The sequence below is a fragment of the Papio anubis genome, chromosome 7 (genome assembly GCF_008728515.1).
Source record: "Papio anubis isolate 15944 chromosome 7, Panubis1.0, whole genome shotgun sequence".
NCBI lineage: Eukaryota > Metazoa > Chordata > Mammalia > Primates > Cercopithecidae > Papio > Papio anubis.
The window spans coordinates 154,198,392-154,223,141 of NC_044982.1; the positions used below are offsets into that span (position 1 = coordinate 154,198,392).

General features: G+C 43.4%; 1 protein-coding gene and 1 long non-coding RNA gene across 3 annotated transcripts in view; one reads left to right on the forward strand and one right to left on the reverse strand.

The window, feature by feature from the left end:
* LOC103885711 overlaps positions 1-17,227 on the forward strand; it is a 45,199-nt gene extending 27,972 nt beyond the window's left edge. Inside the window, exons 3-6 of the long non-coding RNA XR_004185220.1 lie at positions 4,607-4,775; positions 9,240-9,430; positions 16,075-16,184; positions 16,636-17,227. This is a non-coding gene — a long non-coding RNA (uncharacterized LOC103885711). The remainder of the gene's footprint in view (positions 1-4,606; positions 4,776-9,239; positions 9,431-16,074; positions 16,185-16,635) is intronic.
* GREM1 (gremlin 1, DAN family BMP antagonist) lies at positions 4,843-21,829 on the reverse strand. 2 transcript variants are annotated; one of them, XM_003900714.4, is made up of 2 exons: positions 21,647-21,829; positions 4,843-8,802 (listed from the first exon to the last, which is right to left on the reverse strand). In XM_003900714.4, exons 1-2 carry the CDS (start codon positions 21,811-21,813, stop codon positions 8,247-8,249), a joined length of 723 nt encoding a protein of 240 aa, XP_003900763.1. In that variant the 5' UTR covers positions 21,814-21,829; the 3' UTR covers positions 4,843-8,246. The 2 variants fall into 2 exon arrangements, with proteins under 2 accessions (XP_003900763.1, XP_017815978.1); XM_017960489.3 differs by lacking the exon at positions 21,647-21,829 and adding an exon at positions 20,256-20,321.
* Between the last annotated feature and the right edge of the window lie 2,921 nt (positions 21,830-24,750).

Consider the following 24,750-nt stretch of genomic DNA (forward strand, 5'->3'; position numbering starts at 1 on the left):
GTAGCAGTTCTTTTGTAAATCCCTTAGGATTTCTACATACAATATTATGTCACCTGAAAATTGAAATTATTTTATTTCTTTTCTAATCTGGATGACTTCTTTTTCCTTTTTTTGCCTAATTGCCCTAGCTAGAACCTCCAGAACAATATTGAATAAAAATAGGGACGGCAGGCCGGGCGCAGTGGCTCATGCCTATAATCCCAGCACTTTGGGAGACTGAGACGGGTGGATCACAAGGTCAGGAAATCAAGACCATCCTGGCTAACATGGTGAAACCCTGTCTCTACTGAAAATACAAAATTTAGCTGAGCATGGTGGCAGGCACCTATAGTCCCAGCTACTTGGGAGGCTGAAGCAGGAGAATGGCGTGAACCTGGGAGGCGGAGCTTGCAGTGAGCCAAGATCGTGCCACTGCACTCCAGCCTGGGCAACAGAGAGAGACTCTGTCTCAAAAAAAAAAAAAAAAAATTAGAGACAGCAGCAGCAGATATCCTGTTAGTTCTTGTATGGGGAAAGCTTTCAGTATTTTTGTTGTTGTTTGTTTTGTTTTGTTTTTGAGACAGAGACTCACTCTGTCATGTAGGCTGCAGTGCAGTGGTACAATCTTCTGGACTCAGGTGATCCTCATGCCTCAGCCTCCTAAGTAACTGGGACAACAGGTGCATGTTACCACACCTGGCTAATTCCTTTTTAAAGTTTTAGTAGAGACAAGATCTCACTATGTTGTCCAGGCTGGTCTCAAACTCCTGAGCTCAAGCAATCCTCCTGCCTCAACTTCCTAAAGTGTTGGGATTATGGGTATGAACCACCGTGCCCAGCCTGGTATATGTTTTGAAATCAGGAATTGTGAGTTCTCCAACTTTTTAAAATCTTTTTTAAGATTATTTTGGCTATTTTGGGTCCCTTTTAATTTCTTATGAATTTTAGGATTAACTTGTCAATTTCTTAAGCCACCTGGGATTTTGATAAGAATTGTACTGAATCTGTAGAGCAATGTTAATTTTTTTCATCCATGAGCACAGGTTTTATTTCCATTTATTTTGATGATTTTAAATTTTTTAACAATGTTTTATTGCTTTCAATGTACCAGTCTTGCACTTCCTTTGTTACATTTTTTCTATGTATTTTCTTCTTTTTGATACTATTGAAAGGGTGTTATTTTCTTAATTTTATTTTCAGATTTTTCATTACAAGTGTGTAGAATACAATTTATATCTGTATATCGATCTTGTATCCTGCACCCTTGCTGAAATCATGTATTAACTCTAATAGTTATTTTGTAAATTCCTTAGGATTTCTACATACAATATTATATCATTTTAAAATTAAAATCATTTTATTTCTTTTCCAATCTGGATGACTTTTTTTTTTCTTTTCTTTTCTTTTTTTGCCTAATTACCCTATGTAGAACCTCCAGTATAATATTGAATAAAAATAGAGACAGCAGATATCCTGTTAGTTCCTGTTGGGTAAAGCTTTCAGTCTTTCACCTTTAAGTATGATGTTAGCTGTGGGTTTTTCTTTTTCTTTCTTTTTTTTTTTTTTTGAGACGGAGTTTTGTCTTTGTTTCCCAGGCCGGAGTACAATGGCATGATCTCAGCTCACCACAACTTCCACCTCCTGGGTTCAACCGATTCTTCTGCCTCAGCCTCCCGAGTAGCTGGGATTACAGACATGTGCCACCACACCTGGCTAATTTTTTGTATTTTTAGTAGAAACAGGGTTTCTCCATGTTGGTCAGGTTGATCTCGAACTCCTGACCTCAGGTGATCCAGCCGGCTCGGCCTCCCAAAGTGCTGGGATTACAAGCGTGAGCCACCGCACCCGGCCAGATGTGGGTTTTTCATAGATGCCGTGTGTTAGGTTGAAGAAGTTCCCTTCTCTTCCTAGTGTGTTGAGTGATTTTATTACAAAGGGGTGTTGAATTTTGCCAAATGATTTTTCTGTGTGTATTGAGATGATTGTGTGGTTTCTGTCTTTATTCTATTAATATGAATAGAATAAATTCATATTATTGAATTTATGATTTACATAAATTGTTGGTTAAATTTACAATCTTGTAAATTTAACACTGATGGTTAAATCAATCTTGCATTCCTGGGGCAAATCCCACTTGGTCAAAGTATATAATCCTTTTCATATGTTGTTGGACTCAGTTATATGGCATTTTGTTGAATTTTTTTTGCATTTACAATTTAAGAAGATACTGGTCTATAGTTTTATTTTTGATGTATTTGTCAGAATTTGGTATCGAGTTAATACTAGTTATAGACGATAAGGTGGAAAGTGTTTCCTCCTCTTCTATTTTCTGGAAGAGTTTGTGAAGAATTTGTACCAATTCTTCTTTAAATATTTGTTAATATTAATCACTTAAGATATCCTAAATTGGGCTTTTCTTTCTGGGAAGTTATTTGATTGCTTATTTAATCTCTTTACTTGTGATAGCTCTATTCAAAGTTTTTTTTTTTCTTGAATCATTTTCAGTAGTTTGTTTATTTATAGGTGTGGTGGACACCTGCATAAACCAGATGAAATGTCACCAAAATTTGGTTTAAATGCTGAGACTGATGATGTTACACACACCCCAAGAGAGTATGAAACATTTATTACTCACATGAGGCTTTTTGTGGAGAGCAGCTCACGTCTCCTAACCTGGTCTGAAAATGACTTAAGAGAGCCAGGAAAGGAGACTGGCTTGGGCTTTTTATGATGATTAGAAAGTATGACTTGGAAGAGGATTCCCACAGGCAGGCAGGGCCATGCGTGGTTTGATCATACTGCATTTCCCCAGGGTTTGTTGTTGTTTCTGTGTTTAATGACTTTTCTGAACGAATCTGTGAAGTCTGTATTTTTTGTTGTGTGTGGACACTAAAGTCTCTGCTTGGTTAGTGGTCATCTAGTAGTTGGACAGGGATTTCCTCAAACACTTGGAACCAATCATTCAACCAGTCTCTGCCAAGGAGCTGTGTGTGAATGCTGAGGCACACTCAACACTCCGCCAGGCAATTGACAACTCTGCATTCCCTTTACTTATGGCTTGTGCAGAGCCTCAAGACCAGCTTGAAGTGACAGCTTCAGGCTTTCTTGGGTCTTTCCTGAGCATGCGCACAGTCCTGGGCATGGATGGAGTCCTATCGTTGCATTTGGCAGTCTAGATTGCCAATAGCACTTTGGAGCTTTTCAAAGCCCTTATGAAAATCTCATTTTCCAGCTTCTTTTAAGCTTTTTATTTAGCCAATTGCTTTCCCCAACTGTTATACATTGCCCCAGGCGGCCACAAAGATAATCAATTGCCTCTAGTTGTTTTGACAAAGTTTTTCACACTGGGAAGCTTCCAGTCAGGTCAAATAAAGGTAGCCTTGCAAGTGGAGCTTCCACGGCCTGCCAAACAGGTCAAAATAATGACAATTGTCTAGGAATGGGACTTCGAAAGAACTCCAACTCCATCCTGCCCCCTTCAGTGGCTGCCAGACTGCCGGTTTTCACGGTAATTGCTGGCTGTTGGTTTCAAAGCTATTGTGGAGCTGGAGAGGGGCAGATGAGGATAGTGCAAGTTACACAGTGCTCACAGAGATTTCGTCTTTTTCTTGAATAAGTGCTCTGCAAATTGCTACAGGTCTTCAGTTAATTTCCAGAGCCGTAAGAAGTTGAATCTATTTTTGCCAGATTCTCATTGGTTTTATGGAGGAGAGACTCTTTGGGGGTCCTTAGCATTGTTGCTGACATCCTCCCACATACTTTTTTTGAAGCTTGAAATGCTCTTCCGTGTCAAGTCCCACTCACCTTTCAGGCCTTGTATTTTTCCTCTTGGGTGTGGCTTTTCTGAGAACACTGTCTCCTTGGTACTTGCTTCCATTTTCCCCCTCCAAGTCCAAGAAGACCATAACAAAGAGTGGTGGCAAAGAGGCTTTGACTGAACGCTTCAGTTCTCGGGCTCCTGACGATGCAACTATAATCTCAGGGTGGCCTTAATCGCTAGATGTAAACAATCTAGTTAGATCTATTTTTAGAGTGCTGTGTTATGTTCTTAAAAGAACAAACCAATGAAAGTTGCTCACAGTTTTGCAGTGTTTAAGGACCCAGTGCCACAGTAAGACCATGCAAGTTCACTGCTTTCTAGCAGTGATCATGGTACTACCTCACTGAGCTACCGTGAACATTGAGTGGGAAACAATTCAAAGAAAATCCTTAGCATAGTGTCTGGCGTAACCATCCCACACATAGTTGCTGGGATTTTCATGATCGTCAGAGCACCTATACCTAACAGAAATCTTGTATTATATATCTGAGTAGAAAGGGACCTCAGAAATTGACGAGTTCACAATTGCACACCAAGGGCAGTGACTTACTCTACCTCACATCCCTGTTAAATGATATCTAGCCTGTGGTTTAGTATTTCCAAGGACAGGAGTTCACCATCTTTTAAAGGCACCTCATGGTATTGCCAATCACTCCTATCATCAGGAATTTTTTCCTTCTACTGAGTCCCAAATTTTTCTCCTGTTTTTACCCTGAAACGCCCTGAAATGAAGTTATTATCATTTCTGTGTGATGGCCCTTCCATCTCTGGGCCTCCCTTATAACATTCTATAGCTCTTCTTTCTAGGTGTGCTCTAGAGAAGAGGCTGGTGCTTCCAATTGCGGACCAGCTCTCCCTTGCCACGACCTGAGGTATCCTATGGAAATCAAGCAAGGTCTGAAAGGCCTAGGCAAAAGGAATAAATTCCACTGAAGATCATGGCAATCCAATTCTCTTTTCTACCTCCCTTCCCAGGGTAAGTGCATCCCTGCTCCACCTCTGCCCTACGAACACTACCAAACACAAACGCACGCTCACACACACAAAAAGAACAGGTTTAATTTATTAGTTGCTCTTTGGCAAAAGCTATATAGAACATTATTGGGGTGAAAATTAAATTCTAGTTACAGATTCATGAAACTTGAAGCCAGATTAGTTTTATGAGACTATCAACTCCCCTTTCATCCTCCTACACAGCAAGGTACCTCAATCATAGTCTATATAATTTTTTACTGTTTTTAAATGATTAAAGCAGACATAATACATAATGCAGTTGATATTAAATATCTTGAGGAATGACAAATCAATAGATCTACTTTCACTCTTAAGCATTAACTGGTCATTTATAAATGTTCTGTTTATCCACTTTTCATTTTAGATTTTCTCCTTAAAAGGACTTTATGTCTGAGCTATTCACCATTATCTGCTATTTGTTTGTATACATACATCATAAGTCTTCCAAAATAGCATTTAAAGTCTTTCTTAATATTGCTTTAGAAATGTTAACCTTTAAGGAACATTCAATTTAAAAAATAAAGGTTCAGGCACTGACTCAGTAACACACGTTCAGATGGGTCAAGATTTTGTTCCCCCTGACCAGATAAGAGACTCCAACAACATACAATGTGCCAGCTTCTTCTTTGCCCAACTCAGAGAAAGTCATATAAAGGAGAAAAAGAAAACATGCTTGCAATCACAGTGACCAAAGGATTTGAATTAATAATTACATTAAATAACCATAACTTTTCATTTAACTACTCACATTCCACACAGTGGAAATTATCCTCTCCTCCAGATTTTTCACTTACACTCTTAACTTTGAAGAACTACAGTAACAAAAAACAACTTACAGATTTCCAGGATGTGTGTTTTTTTCTTTTAATGCCAAGCACAAAGTGTACATCGTAAAATTCATATCTGGTGTTTGGCATTATTTTAATAGGTACAATCAAGATCGCAAATATCTTGCCATAAAAATATTCTACTATAATAATGAAAAAATATATCATGACATCATCAGTGACTCGAATAAAATATGTCACAGATATGGCATTTTCAATGAAAGCTGGAAGCCACACCACATTTGTACTAGTCTTAATATAGACACAGTAAGAAGAATAGACATTTCCCTCTTTGGCTAGTGCTGTGCTTTTAGGGTAGTTATGCTGCTGGTTATTCCAGTGAAGTTAGTGTTGAGGAAATTCTCTTTACTTGAGCCAAATCTGCACTTATATGCAAGACTGTGGTACAAGCTCCTAAAAAAAGATTACTGCTGCCAACTGAAGTCATCTCTGCTAACAAAATTGCATGCTTGTGGCAGAGTTAAAACAACAAGAGAAATTCAGTGTGTGCTGGTTCTGAATGTCATTTTTCCTCTCTGGTGTGGTTTTACATTTTCAGTTTCGTTCCCTTTTCCTCTCGCCCACGCTCAAAATTCTGCCTTGGCATTTGTGTGCTTCATTAAATCCACTCTGTGCTTTATTGTTGGAGAATATGGACAATACAAAGATTTGGGGCAGGGTCATACAGTGTATACAAAACCCACACACTATGTGTTTGGACAAATTCGCCTAGTGTGAGAATCATCAGTAGTGAGTTTAAAAGTTTGAAAATTAGACCCAACATTTTGGGCGTTTAAAATATCTCCCGCCTTGAAATGGCTCCTGTTTAGTTTGTTAGATGGGAGAGCACTGGATCAAAATAAAAACAGCTTCTCGAGTTGCAAGGGTTCTCTGAATGCCAGAGCCTTGATGGGCAACCGAATCTCAAGTCTGCAGTGTTTGTTTTCCATATTACATAGGACTTGGCTAGGAGGCTGAGGAGATACAAAGCAAAAAGAATATTCAGGGAGTTTGTATATAAAACCTCAGGCTTGAAGAAAACAGGTTAACCAAATCCAAAGTGCAATAATGTTCACCCACCCTGCACTTTGGCCCTTAGATAAATCCTAAGTAGGCATTGCCAGTAGGCCAAGTTTAATCAGAGGACAGTGCCTACCAGTAGATACTGAATAGTTACAATCAGTAGCAGATGAACAGCTAATATACCCGGATGCTATGCTCTCCTAACAGGGTCCGATCGATCCTCAGTGAGCACATAAAGGGAGGTCATATCCCTTACATCTCTACCAGGTATTAACACCTAACTACTCTCTAGCCAGAAGCAATTCCCTTTATTTCCTCACTCTCCTCCTCTTCTCTCTAGCCCAATCTCCTGACAACGGTTAAAACAAAAAGACCCCAAAAATACCTCTTGCTAAAACAGAGTAGTCCCTAAACTCTCTCATCTTAGGCTACTGTCAGGTACACTCAGCACCGGCAGAATCTTTATCAGTCAGGCTAGTGGCTCTCAGAAGCATTACGGGAAATACTGAACTGGAAATGAGTGGATTTTAACCATGAAAAAGGAAAGCTATTAGGAATTTCAGCCTCTGAGATTTTGTTTAATTCCTACCCCTATGCAGAGTGTTCTAAACTGCCTCTCTTTTCCATCTGAGGGACATAGCAGAGGGCTTGGTTTGGTTTGGCTAACTTGCTTGGGTCTGAACACAGGAGTGGTCAATGTCTGTTTTCAGTTTGGTGTTAGGTTTGAGCAGATCGCAGCAACGGCCAGAGTTCATCACTTTCTGGCAATCTCATTTCTCCTCTGTTCACTTGGGTTCTGTTAAATACTAGGAAAAGACTTTCTCAGAAGCATGGGCCTCACTGTGTTCTGGTATTGGCCTTTCAAGCTTCTGCAGTGTCCCTACTGACTTTTGCTGGGCCTGATTTGGCCTCACCCTCCATCCTCCCTTTCTCACTCCACTATCCTGCTTGTCCTTGCCCACACCGGCCTCTCCCAGAGTCTGGAGGGTCTTCACAAAATGAAAAACACTTGCATCATAGTTAAGTGAATTAATTTAGAAACCTTGGCAAACAAGAGATTAGACTGACATAGTCACTGACAACTTAAGAAAGGATGGACCGTGGGGAGGAGGAGGAAAGGAGGATGCAAGCACAGGTTAGAAAGGACTTTTCCATATTGAATGCAGCACTAAAACAGGTCTCTTGCCCTCAGAGGAGCCTCTTCCACGAACCTTCATTCCGAAGGGAGATCCCGGTTCCCAGGAGGGCACAAAAACACAAAGGCAGAACCAGACCATGGCCCCGCCCCTTTAGATGTGAGCTGGGGTGATGCGGGTTTCTGGTACATCCCCATTAAAGCAGATATGTTTACAAAATAGGAAGTGCTCTCTAGCCGAGACTGTGTTTCCTCTGGTGTCTAAAAACACCCACAGGCACCCGTCCACACTCACGCACACAAACTACGCACAAGCAGGCTCCTGCCAGGAGGCAGCTGGGGGTTCTTCTGGCCTCTAGGTTTAAGCCAAATAAGAATCTGATTGTTTTAGGTCTGGGACTTCCTGGGGCTGCACTCCTAGGACAGGCTGGGTGCACCTGGATTTGGCTTAATCCAAATCGATGGATATGCAACGACACTGCTTCACACGTGTGACTCTCTTCTTCTTGGTAGGTGGCTGTAGTTCAGGGCAGTTGAGTGTGACCATCATGGTAGTGAATTTCTTGGGCTTGCAGAAGGAGCAGGACTGAAAGGAACCTTCCTCTTTCCGGATGTGCCTGGGGATGTAGAAGGAGTTGCACTGGCCGTAACAGAAGCGGTTGATGATGGTACGACTGTTGCAGCCTTCCTCGTGGATGGTCTGCTTAAGCGGCTGGGTTTTGCACCAGTCTCGCTTCAGGTATTTGCGCTCGGTCACATGCAGGGCCTCTTGGCTGGACTCCAGCACCTCCTCCCCTGGCATGGCAGTGCCCCGCCCTTGGCCCCGCCCCCGGTTCCTGGAGCCAGGCTGCTGGGGCGACTGAGTCTGCTCTGAGTCATTGTGCTGAGCCTTGTCTGGTGGGGGAATGGCACCTTGGGACCCTTTCTTTTTCCCTTCAGCAGCCGGCAGCAGGGTCCCCAAGAGGAGAAGCAGGGCTCCCACCATGTAGGCTGTGCGGCTCATACTAAAGGAAGCAAGCACAGAGAGGGGAAGACACAAAACATGGCAAAGTTAATGTAAAAATTAATAGTAGCACCTAGCATTTAAATGCACTCGTTAAACACTTATGTAAAACATTCCATTTACTTCTCACATTACCTGTATGAATTAGGTACTATTATCTCCACGACCCAGCCATCAATCCATGGAGGAACTCCCCCAGAGTCCCACAGTGACTAAGTCAAGTTTTAAACTCAGCCCCCTAGGGCCAGCTCTTCTCTGCACCTATTCTCACAAGAACTTCTTCCTGGCCTCTGGCACCAACCACATTTGACTTTGTATTGCGTTCACTTAACCATATTCATTCTTGTATTTGATAATATTTAGTAAGCTCCTACTGTGTTAATGCCACATGACCTTTGCACCTTTTGAGGGGAACTCATTTTCTATTTTGTTTTACAGCAGGATGAATTAACCTCTCTGCCCAGAGGACTTCATTCCTCCAGAAATGTCCCAGTCTTTTCTCCCCAGCTAGCCTGAGGCTTCCTGAGCTGTGAATGCTTCTGAGACTTTGCATTTTTATCCTATGTGGAAGGAGAGATTCATGGAGACCGGAAAGCATTTGACAGAGGGAAAACAACAAAACAGGAAAGGTCGGGATCCTGGTGCAGTAACTTGCTATCTGATCTTAAGGATGTCACTTTATCTCTCAATAAATGACTCCATTTAAGCAAAGATACCAATACTTTGTCTCCCCAGGTAAGTTGTTCAGATCCAACTCAGTGTCAACGTGAGAGCAATTGGAGAACTAACCAAAAGTGTGGCAGTACTGCACATAGAATGAAAGACAGAAGCACGTAGGTGACGTGACTCATGAAGCTGCTCCACCTCTCACTTATTCTCATCTTGAAACTGGGCACAGATATTCAATCTATCATTCTTTGTACCACGATATACATTATTCTACCTTTTAAATGGTGAAACATGGCTGGGCACGGTGGGTCACGCCTGTAATCCCAGCACTTTGGGAGGCCGAGGTGGGCGGATCACGAGGTCAGGAGATAGAGACCATCCTGGCTAACATGGTGAAAACCCATCTCCACTAAAAATACAAAAGCTAGCTGGGCGTGGTGGCGGGCGCCTGTAGTCCCAGCTGCTGGGGGGGCTGAAGCAGGAGAATAGCATGAACCCGGGAGGCGGAGGTTGCAGTGAGCGGAGGTCGTGCCGCTGCACTCCAGCCTGGGCGACAGAGCAAGATTCTGTCTCAAAAAAAAAAAAAAATAGTGAAATATGTCACTCATATGTGTCTGTGTATATATAATTTAAAGGGTAGAAAAATGGGCATGGTAGAACAAGTATGTGCAAATATTTACATTAATAAATGGCATGGGTATGTTGAACAAATTAGTGGCAATGAATTACTGTGGATAGGTCTGAAGCTAGATATGGGTCCGCAAGGGCAGTGACATGTGAACAATGACAAAAAATAACAAGGAGGTGAGGTGAGGGAAAATCAACAAAAAATCGGAAGCCATAGACAGAGAGAGAAAAAAATGAATGAAGTGAAGAATGCAATTCAGAGAAAGGGGAACTCTTCTACAAGTTGAGTGTTCAGAGGAGGTAGTAAAGGCAGACAGAAAGGGAGAAAGAAGACAGAAGAGAGTGGGGTGGAGAAGGAGCAGCATAATTTTAAAAAGGAGAGTGCAAAAGAGAAGCCTCAGACTCAAAAGATTTTCCTCCTGGGACAGTGCTTCTTAGACTTGAAAATGCAGACAATTATCTGGGGATATTGCTACGATGCAGGTCTGCCTTTTTATTAAGCTTTGAGTAGCAAAGCCTATAAGCACTTGCTGCCATGGGGCACAGAAAGAATTATTAAAATGTGGAAGGATTTTCTTTTCAATGGATGCAGTTTCAAATTCACAGCCTCCCTCCTGCGGCCATCACAACAATCAGACCTGAATCCTGAAGGTTCTCCTGTCCCACTCCTGTGGTTTTCTGAACCTAAGAATATAGCTGTGTAGCACCCATTTTCCTTCTCTCTTTGGAATACCAGTATTACACATAATAACCACTACGTGCAATTTAACAGTAACCTTATTATTTCTCCCGCCAAAACTGGACAAGTTGGTATTATTAGTCAGAGCAATTACCTTGCACAAAGGCAGTGTAGGATCTAGATTTCTAATGAACAGCACATGGTAAGTAAACACCATTCAACCCTAGGATAATGTCAAATTAAAATAAACATTGAATTTAAGATATCTTTATATGGCACCATCTTTCCAACATTAACCTAGTACTTTTAGACCAGTTCAAGTTTGGAGCTGATAATGTGACATTCAGCTTTTGCTCCAACTGTAGGTTTCCCAGCTTTGGTCAGTTTATGTTACAACATCCCTGCTCTTTATACAGAGTTTTTGTTTTACCCTAACCACAAAAAAAATTGATTTACTTTGTAGTTTTTTTAAAAAAAGCACTTATACCATACATGCTGTTTGTCTTACTGTAGCCTTGTAGTATAGTTTGAAGTCAGGTAGCATGATGCTTCCAGGTTTGTTCTTTTTGCTTAGGATTGTCTTGGCTATACGGCCTCTTTTTTTGGTTCCATATGAACTTTAAAGTAGTTTTTTCTAATTCTGTGAAGGAAGTCAATGGTAGCTAGATGGGGATAGCACTGAATCTATAAATTACTTTGGGCAGTATGGCCATTTTCATAATATTGATTCTTACTGTCCATGAGCATGGAATGTTTTTCCATTTGTTTGTGTCTCTCTTACTACCTTGAGCAGTGGTTTGTAGTTCTCCTTGAAGAGGTCCTTCCTTCACATCCCTTGTAAGTTGGATTCCTACGTATTTTATTCTCTTTGTAGCACTTGTGAATGGGAGTTCACTCGTGATTTGGCTGTTTGTCTATTATTGGTGTATAGGAATGCTTGTGATTTTTGCATATTGATTTTGTATCCTGAGACTTTGCTGAAATTGCTTATTAGCTTAAGGAGATTTTGGGCTGAGATGATGGGGTTTTCTAAATATACAATCATGTCATCTGCAAACAGAGACAATTTGACTTCCTCGCTTCCTATTTGAATACCCTTTATTTCTTTATCTTGCCTGACTGCCCTGACTAGAACTTCCAGTACTACGTTGAATAGGAGTGGTGAGAGAGGGCATTCTTGTCTTGTGCTGGTTTTCAAGGGGAATGCTTCCAGCTTTTGAGCATTCGGTATGATATTGGCTGTGGGTTTGTCATAAATAACTCTTATTATGTTGAGATACGTTTCACCAATACCTAGTTTATTGAGAGTTTTTAGCATGAAGGGGTGTTGAATTTTATCAAAGGCCTTTTCTGTATCTATTGAGATAGTCATGTGGTTTTTGTCATTGGTTCTGTTTATGTAATTGATTACATTTATTGATTTGCGTATATTGAACCAGCCTTGCATCCCAGGGATGAAGCCAACTTGATCGTGGTGGATAAGCTTTTTGATGTGCTGCTGGATTCATTTGCCAGTATTTTATTGAGGATTTTCACATCGATGTTCATCAGGGATATTAGCCTGAATTTCCTTTTTTTTGTTGTGTCTCTGCTGGGTTTCGGTATCAGGATGATGCTGGCCTCATAAAATGAGTTAGGGAGGAGTCCCTCGTTTTCTATTGATTGGAATAATTTCAAAAGGAATGGTACCAGCTCCTCTTTGTGCCTCTGGTATAATTTGGCTGTGAATCCATCTGGTCCTCGGCTTTTTTTTGGTTGGTAGGCTACTAATTACTGCCTCAATTTCAGAACTTGTTATTGGTCTATTCAGGGATTTGACTTCTTCCTGGTTTAGTCTTGGGAGGGTGTATGTGTTCAGGAATGTATTCGTTTCTTCTCGATTTTCTAGTTTATTTGTGTAGAGGTGTTTATAGCATTCTCTGATGGTAGTTTGTATTTTTGTGGAATCAGTGGTGATATCCCCTTGATCATTTTTTGTTGTGTCTATTTGATTCTTCTCTCTTTTCTTCTTTATTAGTTTGGCTAGTGGTCTATCTATTTTGTTAATCTTTAAAAAAAAAAAAAACAGCTCCTGGATTCATTGATTTTTCAAAGGGTTTTTCGTGTCTCTCTCTGCTTCAGTTCTGCTCTGATCTTAGTTATTTCTTGTCTTCTGCTAGCTTTTGAATTTGTTTGCTTGTTTCTCTAGTTCTTTTAATTGTGATGTTAGGGTGTCGATTTTAGATCTTTCTCGCTTTCTCCTGTGGGTATTTAGTGCTATAAATTTCCCTCTAAAACACTGCTTTAGCTGTGTCCCAGAGATTCTGGTACATTGTGTCTTTGTTCTCATTGGTTTCAAAGAACTTATTTATTTCTGCCTTAATTTTGTTATTTACCCAGTAGTCATTCAGGAGTAGGTTGTTCAGTTTCCATGTAGTTGTGTGGTTTTTAGTAAGTTTCTTAATCCTTAGTTCTAATTTGATTGCATTGTGGTCTGAGAGACTGTTAGGATTTCTGTTCTTTTGAATTTGCTGAGGAGTGTTTTACTTCTAATTATGTGGTCAATTTTAGAATAAGTGCAATGTGGTGCTGAGAAGAACGTATGTCCTGTTGATTTGGGGTGGAGGGTTCTACAGATGCCTATGAGAAAACTACTTTAAATTTCATATAGAACCAGAAAAGAGGCCGCATTGCCAAGATAATCCTAAGCAAAAAGAACAAAGTCGGAGGCATCACGCTACCTGACTTCAAACTGTACTATAAGGCTACAGTAACCAAAACAGCATGGTACTGGTACCAAAGCAGATATGTAGACCAAGGAACAGAACAAAGGCCTCAGAAATAACACCACACATCTACAGCCATCTAATCTTTAACAAACCTGACAAAAACAAGCAATGGGGAAAGGATTCCCTGTTTAATAAATGGTGTTGGGAAAACTGGCTAGCCATATGCAGAAAACTGAAACTGGACCCTTTCCTTGCACCTTATACAAAAATTAATTCAAGATGGATTAAAAACTTAAATGTAAGACCTAAAACCATAAAAATCTTAGAAGGAAACCTGGGCGATACCATTCAGGACACAGGCATGGGCAAAGACTTCATGACTAAAACACCAAAAGCAATGGCAGCAAAAGCCAAAATTAACAAAGGCGATCTAATTAAACTAAAGAGCTTCTGCATGGTGAAAGAAACAACCATCAGAGTGAACAGGCAGCCTAAAGAATGGAAGAAAATTTTTGCAATCTATCCATCTGGCCAAGGGCTAATATCCAGAATCTACCAGGAACTCAAACAAATTTACAAGGAAAAAACAACCCCATCAAAAAGTGGGCAAATGATATGAACAGACACTTCTCAAAAGAAGACATTTATGTGGCCAGCAAACATATAAAAAAAAGATCATCACTGATCATTAGAGAAATGCAAATCACAACCACAATGAGATACCATTTCACACCAGTTAGAATGGCAATCATTAAAAAGTCAGGAAACAACAGGTGTTGGAGAGGATGTGGAGAAACAGGAACACTTTTACACTGTTGATGGGAGTGTAAATTAGTTCAACCATTGTGGAAGACAGTGTGGCAATTCCTCAAGGATCTAGAACCAGAAATACCATTTGACCCAGCAATCCTATCACTAGGTATAGACCTGAAGGATTATGAATCATTCTACTATAAAGACACATGCACACATATGTTTATTGCAGTACTGTTCACAATAGCAAAGAGTTGGAGCCAACCCAAGTGCCCATCAATGATAGACTGGATTAAGAAAATGTGGCATGTATACACCATGGAATACTCTGCAGCCATAAAAAAGGATGAGTTCATGTCCTTTGCAGGGACATGGATGAACAAGCAAACTAACATTCTCAGCAAACTAACACAGGAACAGAAAACCAAACACCGCATGTTCTCACTCATAAGTGGGAGTTGAACAACGAGAACACATGCACATGGAGGGGAACATCACACACTGGGGCCTGTTGGGGGGTGGGGGGCTAGGGGAGGGGTAGCATTAGGAGAAATACCTAATGTAGATGATGGGTTGATGGGTGCAGCAAACCACCATGTCACGTGTTTACCTATGTAACAAACCTGCACATTCTGCACATGTATCCCGGAACTTAAAGTATAATAAAAAGAAAAAGAAAAAAAAGCATTTATGAGAAAAGCCCAGTTATAATACGGGACTGAATTTTTCCAGAGACCAGGTTAAGACAGTGTGGCAACTCCTCAAGGAGCCATTCTCCTGGTCTCAAAATATATTGTGAATTTGAGAAGGTTTTACGAATTTCTGGTACTTATTCAATTGGGACAAAGATCTAAAATAAAATATAATGCAATTCACTTACTCCCCATTTCAGAGGAGGAGTACACGAGATGGCCCCAGGCCTATTCCCCAAATCTTCCTCCATACCTCCTGAAAATGGCCTCCAGACAAATTCACCCCTCCCCTCCTAACCAAGACCCTCTGAGTTTGTCATCACAGAGGCCAATCTGAGACTAACTGGGAATATATGCTGACGGCATAGGACAGGTTTACCTCGTAAGGCCCCTTCCACAAACATCTATCCGAAAAATGCAATTTTATTTCTCTGAACCAACTTAAGGCTTTCTTTATACTTAACTTTTCCTTCTTGGCATTTTCACATGTGTTATTGAGTAAATATCTAGGATGAGAGTTGATAAGGGCTTATTCATCACCTTACCCTCAGTGCCTGGCATAAGGCAGGTGCTTGTAAAAATTTGGTAAATGCATGATTGTTATGAACCTCATTGATTTACAGAGTTACCATCCTTTGCATTTTAAAATGCCTTCACCAGTGCCCATGAGCAGAAGAGCCAACCGCAGTCCTTTGGATGTCTGACTCTCAGTGTGGCAAATTCCTTCCATCCCAGAGAGCTTCCTAAGACTTGTCTTTCTTTTTCTAGGAAAATTCCAAATGTCCCTGACTTTTCACCTGTTCTCGTATGGAATGCTATGGGTTTCATTTTCTAATTGAAGCCATTGAAATTAATACTATGGCAGAAGCCAACAGCAGAGCTATAAATTCAAAATTAGTCAACTGTGGTTTTCAATTTTAATTTAGACAGACTTTCTGTTTCTATGGGAGGGTGCCTACCTTCTGAGCCAAAGGGTCTACAGTGACAGACAGGCTTTTTTTTTTTTCTTAAAAGTACATTTTTCTCAAAATAAGATTTATTAGCTATGGAAAGTGAAATGCTTTTTCTTTTTTTAGAAGCCTATTCTTCAGAAATCTTTAGTACTAATTGTAAGATGTCTGAGTTGTCAACCTTTGTTTATTCAGAGAGAAGTAAACACCAACTTCAAGAATGTCACAATCGAGATCTCAGCTTCTCACAGAACAGCAATGCTCTGAGGCACACTAGCTGCCCCACATGAGTGACAGTAAGCAGGGTAAGAACTATAATTCATAGTGGAACCAGGGCTCTGCCACATCCTTGTCAATCACCCAAGCTCTCCCCACCCCCGGACTGCTCTTGATTCTTCAGTGAAGGAAATAGGAATGATACGCACTTGAAATCCCAATTGTATTGTCACCAAATAATGTGCACTTTGTAAATATCAGAGATGGAGAGGAAATGCAGAAGATGTACATTTCTTGAAGACAATTCTTTTCCATAGCAACATGTAGAAGGGTGTCCCATAGTAAAAATTCAATCCATAGCTCATCCAGACTTAGGTTCCTATGACATCATCCATGCCCTGTCATTAGCTGCAAACGCTTTATGGTAATTTCTACCACTTATGAAATGGCCTATTCACATCATTAAATTAAATTAAGCTGCATCTCATAGGCTCAGTGTGCATCAAGATACCTAACATCTCTGCTGATTCTTTTTTGCAGACAGTATATCTTCGTTTCAAACTCAGCCTCGGTTTCGCATCAATGCAAAAAAATGTGATGTTATTCTCATCATGAGTTTTCTTTGCAACTGTCCTCCACCAGCAAGTCTCACCCCCTCTCACCTTTTTATTATCTTTGCCTCTATCCTCTCTTTCATTCCACTTGTCCCAGAGGACACATACTCTCAAAGCAGGTCCTCTCTATAGCATGCCTTCCTTCCAGTTTCCCTTAGGGATGAAGAGTAAACATCTACAAGCAAGATAAGCCATATTAACCACCTCTATCCTGTGCAGGTCATGGCAATGTATTCCAATTTTCACAAAGCCTCTAGGAACACAATATTCTAATTCTGAGGACTGAGAAATAAAAATGGTATATGTATGACCTGTTTCCAGTGTTCATGATGTCTTTGGGACAGTTGAAGCCAGCTCCTTCCATCACTCTTCTTGCTGTATTTCTCATTTTAGCTAAGCAACCTGCTCATAATCAGTGAAAGGGAGTTTTGAGTAGGAATTACAGTTAAAGCCAAATGTCTGTGCATAGACTTCTGGTCAGTTCCTCCTGATGAATCAAGCTTTAGAAAGACATTCAATAGGCACGACATCAAATTATTCTCCCAGCATAAGAAATAGTGGAAGTGGCCGGGCGCGGTGGCTCACGCCTGTAATCCCAGCACTTTGGGCGGCCGAGGTGGGCGGATCACGAGGTCAGGAGATCGAGACCATCCTGGCTAACACAGTGAAACCGCGTCTCTACTAAAAACGCAAAAATTAGCCGGGTGCGGTGGCGGGCGCCTGTATCCCAGCTACTCGGGAGGCTGAGGCAGGAGAATGGTGTGAACCCGGGAGCCGGAGCTTGCAGTGAGCCGAGATCGCGCCACTGCACTCCAGCCTGAGCGACTGAGCGAGACTCCGTCTCAAAAAAAAAAAAAAAAAAAAAAAAGGAATAGTGGAAGTGACTACAAATGCTCTAAGTGGAGGCCAGGTTTTAGAAAGATCTATTCCTTTTTCTTAGGTCTAAATCTTTGGGAAAAGTATAGCTTATTTTTAATTTGATCTTTAATTTTTAAAAAGATAGTTGTGTTGATTTTCTTTTTCAGACAAGCTGCACCAAGGAGATAAGAAGAGTCCCTTGTTGGCACACAGGTAGAGGATGAAGTCTCATCCCCTTTGTGTTGTAAGAACCCTGAACAGCCTCTCTAGTCTGAAGACCAGGTTGGCTAAATCAGGCTAGGGCCCGACATTGCATAGGACAGGGAGGAGACCACCTGGTTGTGAAATATCTCAGGAGCTCTATGTTTGTCAAAGATTTTCTTAGGAAAGTTAATGACTATATACAATTCTTGAGATCAACAACAAATGAGTTAGAAAGTAATAAATATTAAACGTTCACTGAGCAGCACTGCTGAGAGACGGCCAAGTTACGGGTGTTATTCTGTAGTGAAAGATGTGTTAGTCACTGCGTAACGTGGGATTCAGGATTTTTTTTTTTTTTTTTTTGAGATGTCACCCAGGCTGGAGTGCAGTGGCGTGATCTCGGCTCACTGCAAACTCCACCTCCCAGGCTCAAGTGATTCTCCTGCCTCAGCCTCCCGAGTAGCTGAGATAACAAGCACCTGCCACCACACCCAGCTAATTTTTGTATTTTTAGTAGAGACGGGGTTTCACTGTGTTGGCCAGGCTGGTCTCGAACTCCTGACCTCATGATCCGCCTGCCTCAGTCTCCAAAAGTGCTGGGATTACAAGCATGAGCCACCTCGCTCAGCCAGGATTCAGGATTTAATTTCAGAACTACCCTGTGATATACCTTGGTTCTGTATAACATTACTACTTTTCCTAACACCATTACTAATAAGTTACCTCTTATTTTGAAGCCCTTACTGTGCCAGGCATTATGTTGAATTCTGACCCAATTTTATCATTTATTTTTCATAACAAAATATGAGGTAGATAATATTATCTTCCTTTTACCAATCAGGGAATCTACACTCAGAAAAGTTAGAAATTTGTCCAAGGTCACAAAGCTCATAAGTGGGAGAGCCAGCGTTTTTTTTGTTTTGTTTTTTGGTTTTTGTGGAGTTTTTTTTTTGATGGCGTTTTCACTCTTTTCACCCAGGCTGGACTGCAATGTCACTATCTGGGCTCACCACAACCTCCGCCTCCCAGGTTCAGGCAATTCTCCTGCCTCAGCCTCCCAAGTAGCTGGGATTACAGGCATGCGCCACCACGCCTGGCTAATTTTGTATTTTTAGTAGAGACGGGGTTTTTCCATGTTGGTCAGGCTGGTCTTGAACTCCCAACCCCAGGTGATCCGCCCGCTTCGGCCTCCCAAAGTGCTGGATTACAAGCATGAGCCACTGCTCCTGGCTGAGCCAGCGGTTTAAAACCAGTTCTATCTAGCCCAAATACAGGTCCTTAACCACTGTCCTAATGACACCCAGTGCTGTCCTTAACAGTGGGTCAATGGATATTTTTCTAATCCAATACAATTTGAAGAGTGCTACAAATAAAATAATTATCTGTTTTGTATCTTCATGTTCACATGTGAATAAAAAGATTTCTCTTGTCCCAGGACTTCCTGTTGTACTTTGAATTTCTAAGAGCATATGTTAAAACTAAAGAAAATTCCTGCAGGTAGTGGTAAGACACGGGCTGGTAGCACTTGCCTGATAGTTGCCTTTTGGTTAGAGGCTGCAGTCACCTCCCCTAACCACTGTCCCCCACCTGCCTTTCCTCTACATACAAGGTTTAGATTTCCTGGCTGTCCTTTACTGTGGAACATGCTCCAACAACAGTTCTTGGGGGAGGTGTCTGTGGCATGAAATTTCTTTGCATTTTATCACTTTTAATACCTGACCATTAAGACTGAAGGCATCTTCAACTTAGTTTCAAAGACAGGGTAGGCAGCCCTCATTCAGAGATGTGGGGACATAATAGGTTTTTATTCTTCCCTGTGTAACTACTCACATAAAGACCACATTAGCCAACCTGGATTTCCTACAGAGCGCGGGTTACCAAAACATTTCACTAAAAATGAACTTTTAAGAAAATAGGAAACCTGTGAAATTACAAAGTTTACAAAAGACTCTAATTCCTACAATGACCTGGAGGTTAAACACACACACACACACACAGAGTCACTACCCTGCTAAAAAATCCCTTAAATAGTTAATATTAACATTTTGACAGTGCCATTTATCCAGAGATAGTAATCAAATCACCTACTGTTGTAGACTTGGCTTGGGGGGCAATAAGAATCTATAGTTTTCTTAAGATCTTTCCCTCCTTGCTTTGAAAAGTACATCCCCCCTCAAGACTCTCATGCTCCCCCTCCTTCCAAAAAAAAGATAAAAGGGGAGGGGGAAGCCCTAGGGATGAAAGAGGACTCCTCACCCGAGAATGGGGTTATCTTAACCTCTTCTACGCTATTTATTTAACTTGTGTGTACAGCCAGAAGGAAGCCACTACTCTGGGGTCCCGGGGACAGCTTAAAACCCTAGTGACCCACTTAACACAATAGATTGTTTTAATCAGTTCGTGTCCTGGCACCATCTCGAAGGGGAACATAAACAGACGCGCACACCGCTCAGATTCGCTCTTTCCAGCAGGAGATCCAATTACCTGTCGGTGGTCACCTCTCTGCCCTCGGACCCTTTAAGAGGAGATTTTAACCCCTAAAGCTGAGGCTATATTTCTGTCTATAAGAGCCGGGATTCGGAGTCGGTCGAGGAGCGCATTAGGGACAGTTCCGGGCGCGCGGGAATTTCTTCACAGCAGAGGCTGGTCACCTGCCGTCCGTCCCTCCTCGCCTGGCCCGGGGACCGTCGCCAGAGCCTGGCGCAGGCAAATAAATACCAAGCTGGGGCGCCCCCAAGGAGGAGCTGCGATCTGAAGGCAATGCCAAGCGACAGCGGTGGCGCGTCTGTTCTTCCGGAACCTGTAGTCTACAAATAACTCCGGCCAGCAAGGAGGTGACAGCCCCGATGTACCTCCCACTCCCCTACTCTGGCCTTGCTCCGCAGGCTGTGGAGGGGCCAGCGGGGCGAGCTGGGCAGCAAGAGAGAACGAAAGACGCCCAGCTCGCTGCAGCCGCCAACCCGCCTCAGCCGCCAGTCCCCAGTCCTCAGGAGCTAGTGAGGCGCAGCGAGGCGAGGCCGAGGCCTCTAGAACACAGTTTAAGGGGTGCGCGCGGAAGTGGAAACCAGCCGGTGGCCGCTGCCCGGCGCCAGAACGTCTACCATTCAGTCCGGGCGTGTGCGGGGCCGGGAAGAGGCTGGAGTAGAGAAGCGAGCGCCCGCGAGTGCGTGGCCGGTCCGCGAGCGCGTGTGGTGTGCGCCTTGTGAGCACTGCGGGTTCCCTGGACCCCGCGGCCAGGGCCGCGCCCCGCACCCCAGCTGTCGGGTTACCCACAGTTTGGTTTTCCGCTGTGGCTGAACACAGCGGTTCTGCTCTTGCCAGTCTCCATCTCACCTCGGGGATGGGCAAATGCACACATCATGGATTCTCCGGATGCTCCAGCCCGCGGACTCCAATGGGAGCCCCAAGACGCCCCCAGACCCAGCGCGGCGCCTCAAGCACAGGGGACCCTCTGAAGGCAACTGGCCGCGCCGTCAGCGGCCGACTCGCAGGTCCCGATGCTCCTGCGCTCTGGAGGCCCGGACTCCGCGCCCTCGCTAAGCCGGCGCGTCTGCCCCGCGCTGCTACCACGAGCACCAGGAGCGTGTTCGGGGCCCTCCGGGAAGTAGAAACGGGATGTGGGGTCATCCTGCCCGCTCCTGATAACCTTTTTTCCTACGTTTCCCTGCAGACCCAGAGCAGCGAGGTCACGGTGTCCTCGACCTCAGCAGGAAGGACCCCGCGATGGTTCCTCACGATTAGCCCCCGCAAACAGCGCACCCGGGCCTGAGCTCACGGAGGCCTGCAGCGCGTGGAAGTGAGCGGGTCCTGCGGTTCGTGTGCGGCCCTCTTCCCCCGAGCCCACTCACACCCCTGCCCGGTGCGTCCGCGCTCACCTGTCAATGCGGCGGGTCCTCGGGGCCTGCGCTTTCGACGCGTGGCGCTGAGTGCGGCCGCGGCCAGAGCCGCCGGGGCTCGGCGCGGGGTCAGCGGCACCGAGAGTGACGCGGCGGCCGTGCACTGGGTCGCCCGGTCCGCGGAGGGCGCACCGAGTGCCAGGCATCGCGCCGTCTCCCGTTTAAATGCCGGCGGCAGCGCGCGGCGCCCGGGGCCGCGCCTCTCCATTGGCCAGGCGCCGCCGCCGCCGCCAGACCCGCTATCCGCCCCCTTTCCCGGTACTGCCCCCGCCCCCCGCACCCCTCCTGCTTCCCCGCGGGGTCCCCTCTCCGCCCGCCTCGCCTCTTTGTCTGCTCCCCCCGCCCGGGCCGGCTGGGAGAGGTCACCCCAGGGAACCGCGCCTGGAATGCACAGCAAATCACATTTTCCGCTCCCGTTGGAGAGGGAAGAGCGGGAGGAAATCCCCCCGGCTCCCGGCCCCTCGTTCCTTCGCTGCCCCAGGTCTGGGCTTTCCCTGTCGGCCGCCCGGCATCGCCTGCGCTGGTCCCGCGCTCAGTAGCGGAGACTGCACCGGGAAGACGAAGATCTCCGTGGGATCGTGCTGGATTCGGCCATTCTTCCCCTCTGGAGGGAACGGGACTGCGGGATGCTCTGGTCGAGCGACCGTCGTGGCTCCCGCGCGGCCCCGCCCGAGGCCCCCAACTTCGAGGGCGTTGACCCCGGCGCCCCCGTTAACCCGCGGGCTCGCCGGCCGCCAGCAGGAGCCTGTCGCCAATATGACACCCTCCTCTCCTCGCCCGCCACGGGTTCTTTCAGCCCAGATGCCGGCGGCCTCGGCTGTGAGTGTACAGAGGGGAGTCACGGGAGGAAAATAAAACTAAAAGGAACGTCAAAAGTCAAGGCTTCCATTCCTAAATAATATTAAGGAGAGAGAGAGAAAACAGTCACTGAGCGACAGGGGTTTTCTGTAGCATATTAAAGACGAATAAGTGTGGAAAATAAAACGTTAGATGACGAAGTAACTTCCCAGAAATTTAGGACAAAAACCTACCAACATGTAAAACCAATGTCACATTCTGGATACCAAGTACATAAATATTTTTCGAAAAATGAGTGAACACTTTCATTTCTTCTCTTAGCTTGAAAAATTGGTTCCTCAAAGAGGCCGTAAGTTCTGTGTGTCGAAGCTAAAGTCCGTGCAGACCAGCTCCATCAGCCATGTCAAATGAAGACTTTGGAAAAGATTTGTTACAGAAGAAAATATGAAGGTGTCTGTATTGTCTAAAGCAAAATAAACAAAACAATGAAATCCATCAAAAGATACTTATGAAGCACCCGTAATTTAAGTACTCGACTAGGAAAACAAAACCAGACGAGGAAACAGCCTTTTTTTTTTTTTTCTCTTTAGTCTGGCGTTGGGGGGAAGAAGCAAGAAATATCTCCTAGATGCTGTTAGGAACGTGCAATAGATTTTTTAAAATAAATGAAGCAAGAAGGAAGTCTGCATTAATAGCTTTACAATCTTAGTCCTCTGAATGTTTTGTCTGTGCAGATGGCAGTTTCTACACACGAACTCGAGGCTGCACTGTACAATTCTCATTTTTTGTTAAATCATCCAGTGAGCCACAGTTTGTAGTTGCCTGCAGGATGGGAGCATTGAACCAGGTTGAAGACCTGTCTTGCTCACATGGGCTCCTGGAGAGATAGGTAATCAGAAATACACAAAATACTTAGGCGATGACCAGTCCAGCCAAAGCCCACCACCAAGCTGTATTGGAGCCAGCTGTTCTCCCCACGTGCAAACTGCTGTACTCCTTCGGAGCATATTTTACAAATTCATTAACTCCTTCTCATCTAAAATAAAAGCTTTAGTCACTTCTTTTTTTCCCCAAGGCTTACATCCTGCCCCAAATCAACATACAAAGAGGCTGAAATTACCTCCCAAAAATGGAAGTGATTTTTTTTTGGAGCCCTGACGTTGTGATTTTCTCTATCTCCATCTATCAAATCATGATGACTCTTCCTCATGCAGTTTCTCAGGCCATATTTTCTACAATAGAACTCCCACCTCCTCCCCCCAGCACACGCCCCCTCCTCTGTATCCCAAAGAGACAGAAAGAGCTGTGCATCACTGCAACATTTTTCTTCATTCTCACTTCTCTCTCCCTTCTCTCTGGCATTATAGTATTTCCTGCCACTAGAATGAAAGGTTCGTAAGGGCAGGGATTTTGTCTAGGTCGCTTTGATTACATGAAGCACATAGAATAGAGACTGTCTAACACAGCACTCAGATTCAATAAATAGTTGTGGATGGAGAATGTTGAGCACATTCCCACTAAGATTATCAACTGAGCCAAATGCTGAGGATATAACCATTGTGGATAGAGTAAACACAGGCCCTCACCTCACAGAGTTTATAGTCTAGTATGTTTGTAAATATTTATATAGAAACACAAGTTTTTTGCCCAATATTTTTGTTTCCACAGCTCCTAACAAGTTCTTGCAAACCATTTTCCAATCAGGATGAAGGCATAAGGGTAAAAACTCCCTAGACCTCTCTAAACATGGTTACATAATTAAAACCTGCTTTTAGTAAGGGGAGAAGACATAGAATGACTCGATGTAGTCAAAGTTAAACTCTTAAATCTGAGATGCCTAAACCATGATCACTTAATGATTAATTTTATTTAATGAAAGTACTTTCAGACTACTTTGAGGTTGTGAGAAGAGTAGATTCTGCTCAGCCACTGGTTTGTAAAAGTAAAGTCCATTTCCTCTTGTTTTGCCCACCTGTGTATGGAATGTGCTAGCCTCCCTCTAACCCCAAGAAGCTAAAAGAGGGCTGCTCCCCAGGTTTGGAGAAGAACTTTGAATACCTTTATAGAAGAGTTTTTTACTTAGATCTGCAAAAGCTGTGTACAGCTGTTCATCCAATTGCAGAGACTATGTATGCCATCTTGCATAGGATTAGAAAAGAAGCCCTTCACACAGTTGGAACTGAACTTGTATGCCTTTTCTAAAGAAAAAAAAGTATTAAACTATAAACCTGACAATGATTAAGTAAAAACATATTGACAACAGTCAAACAGCAGTTAAATGGATC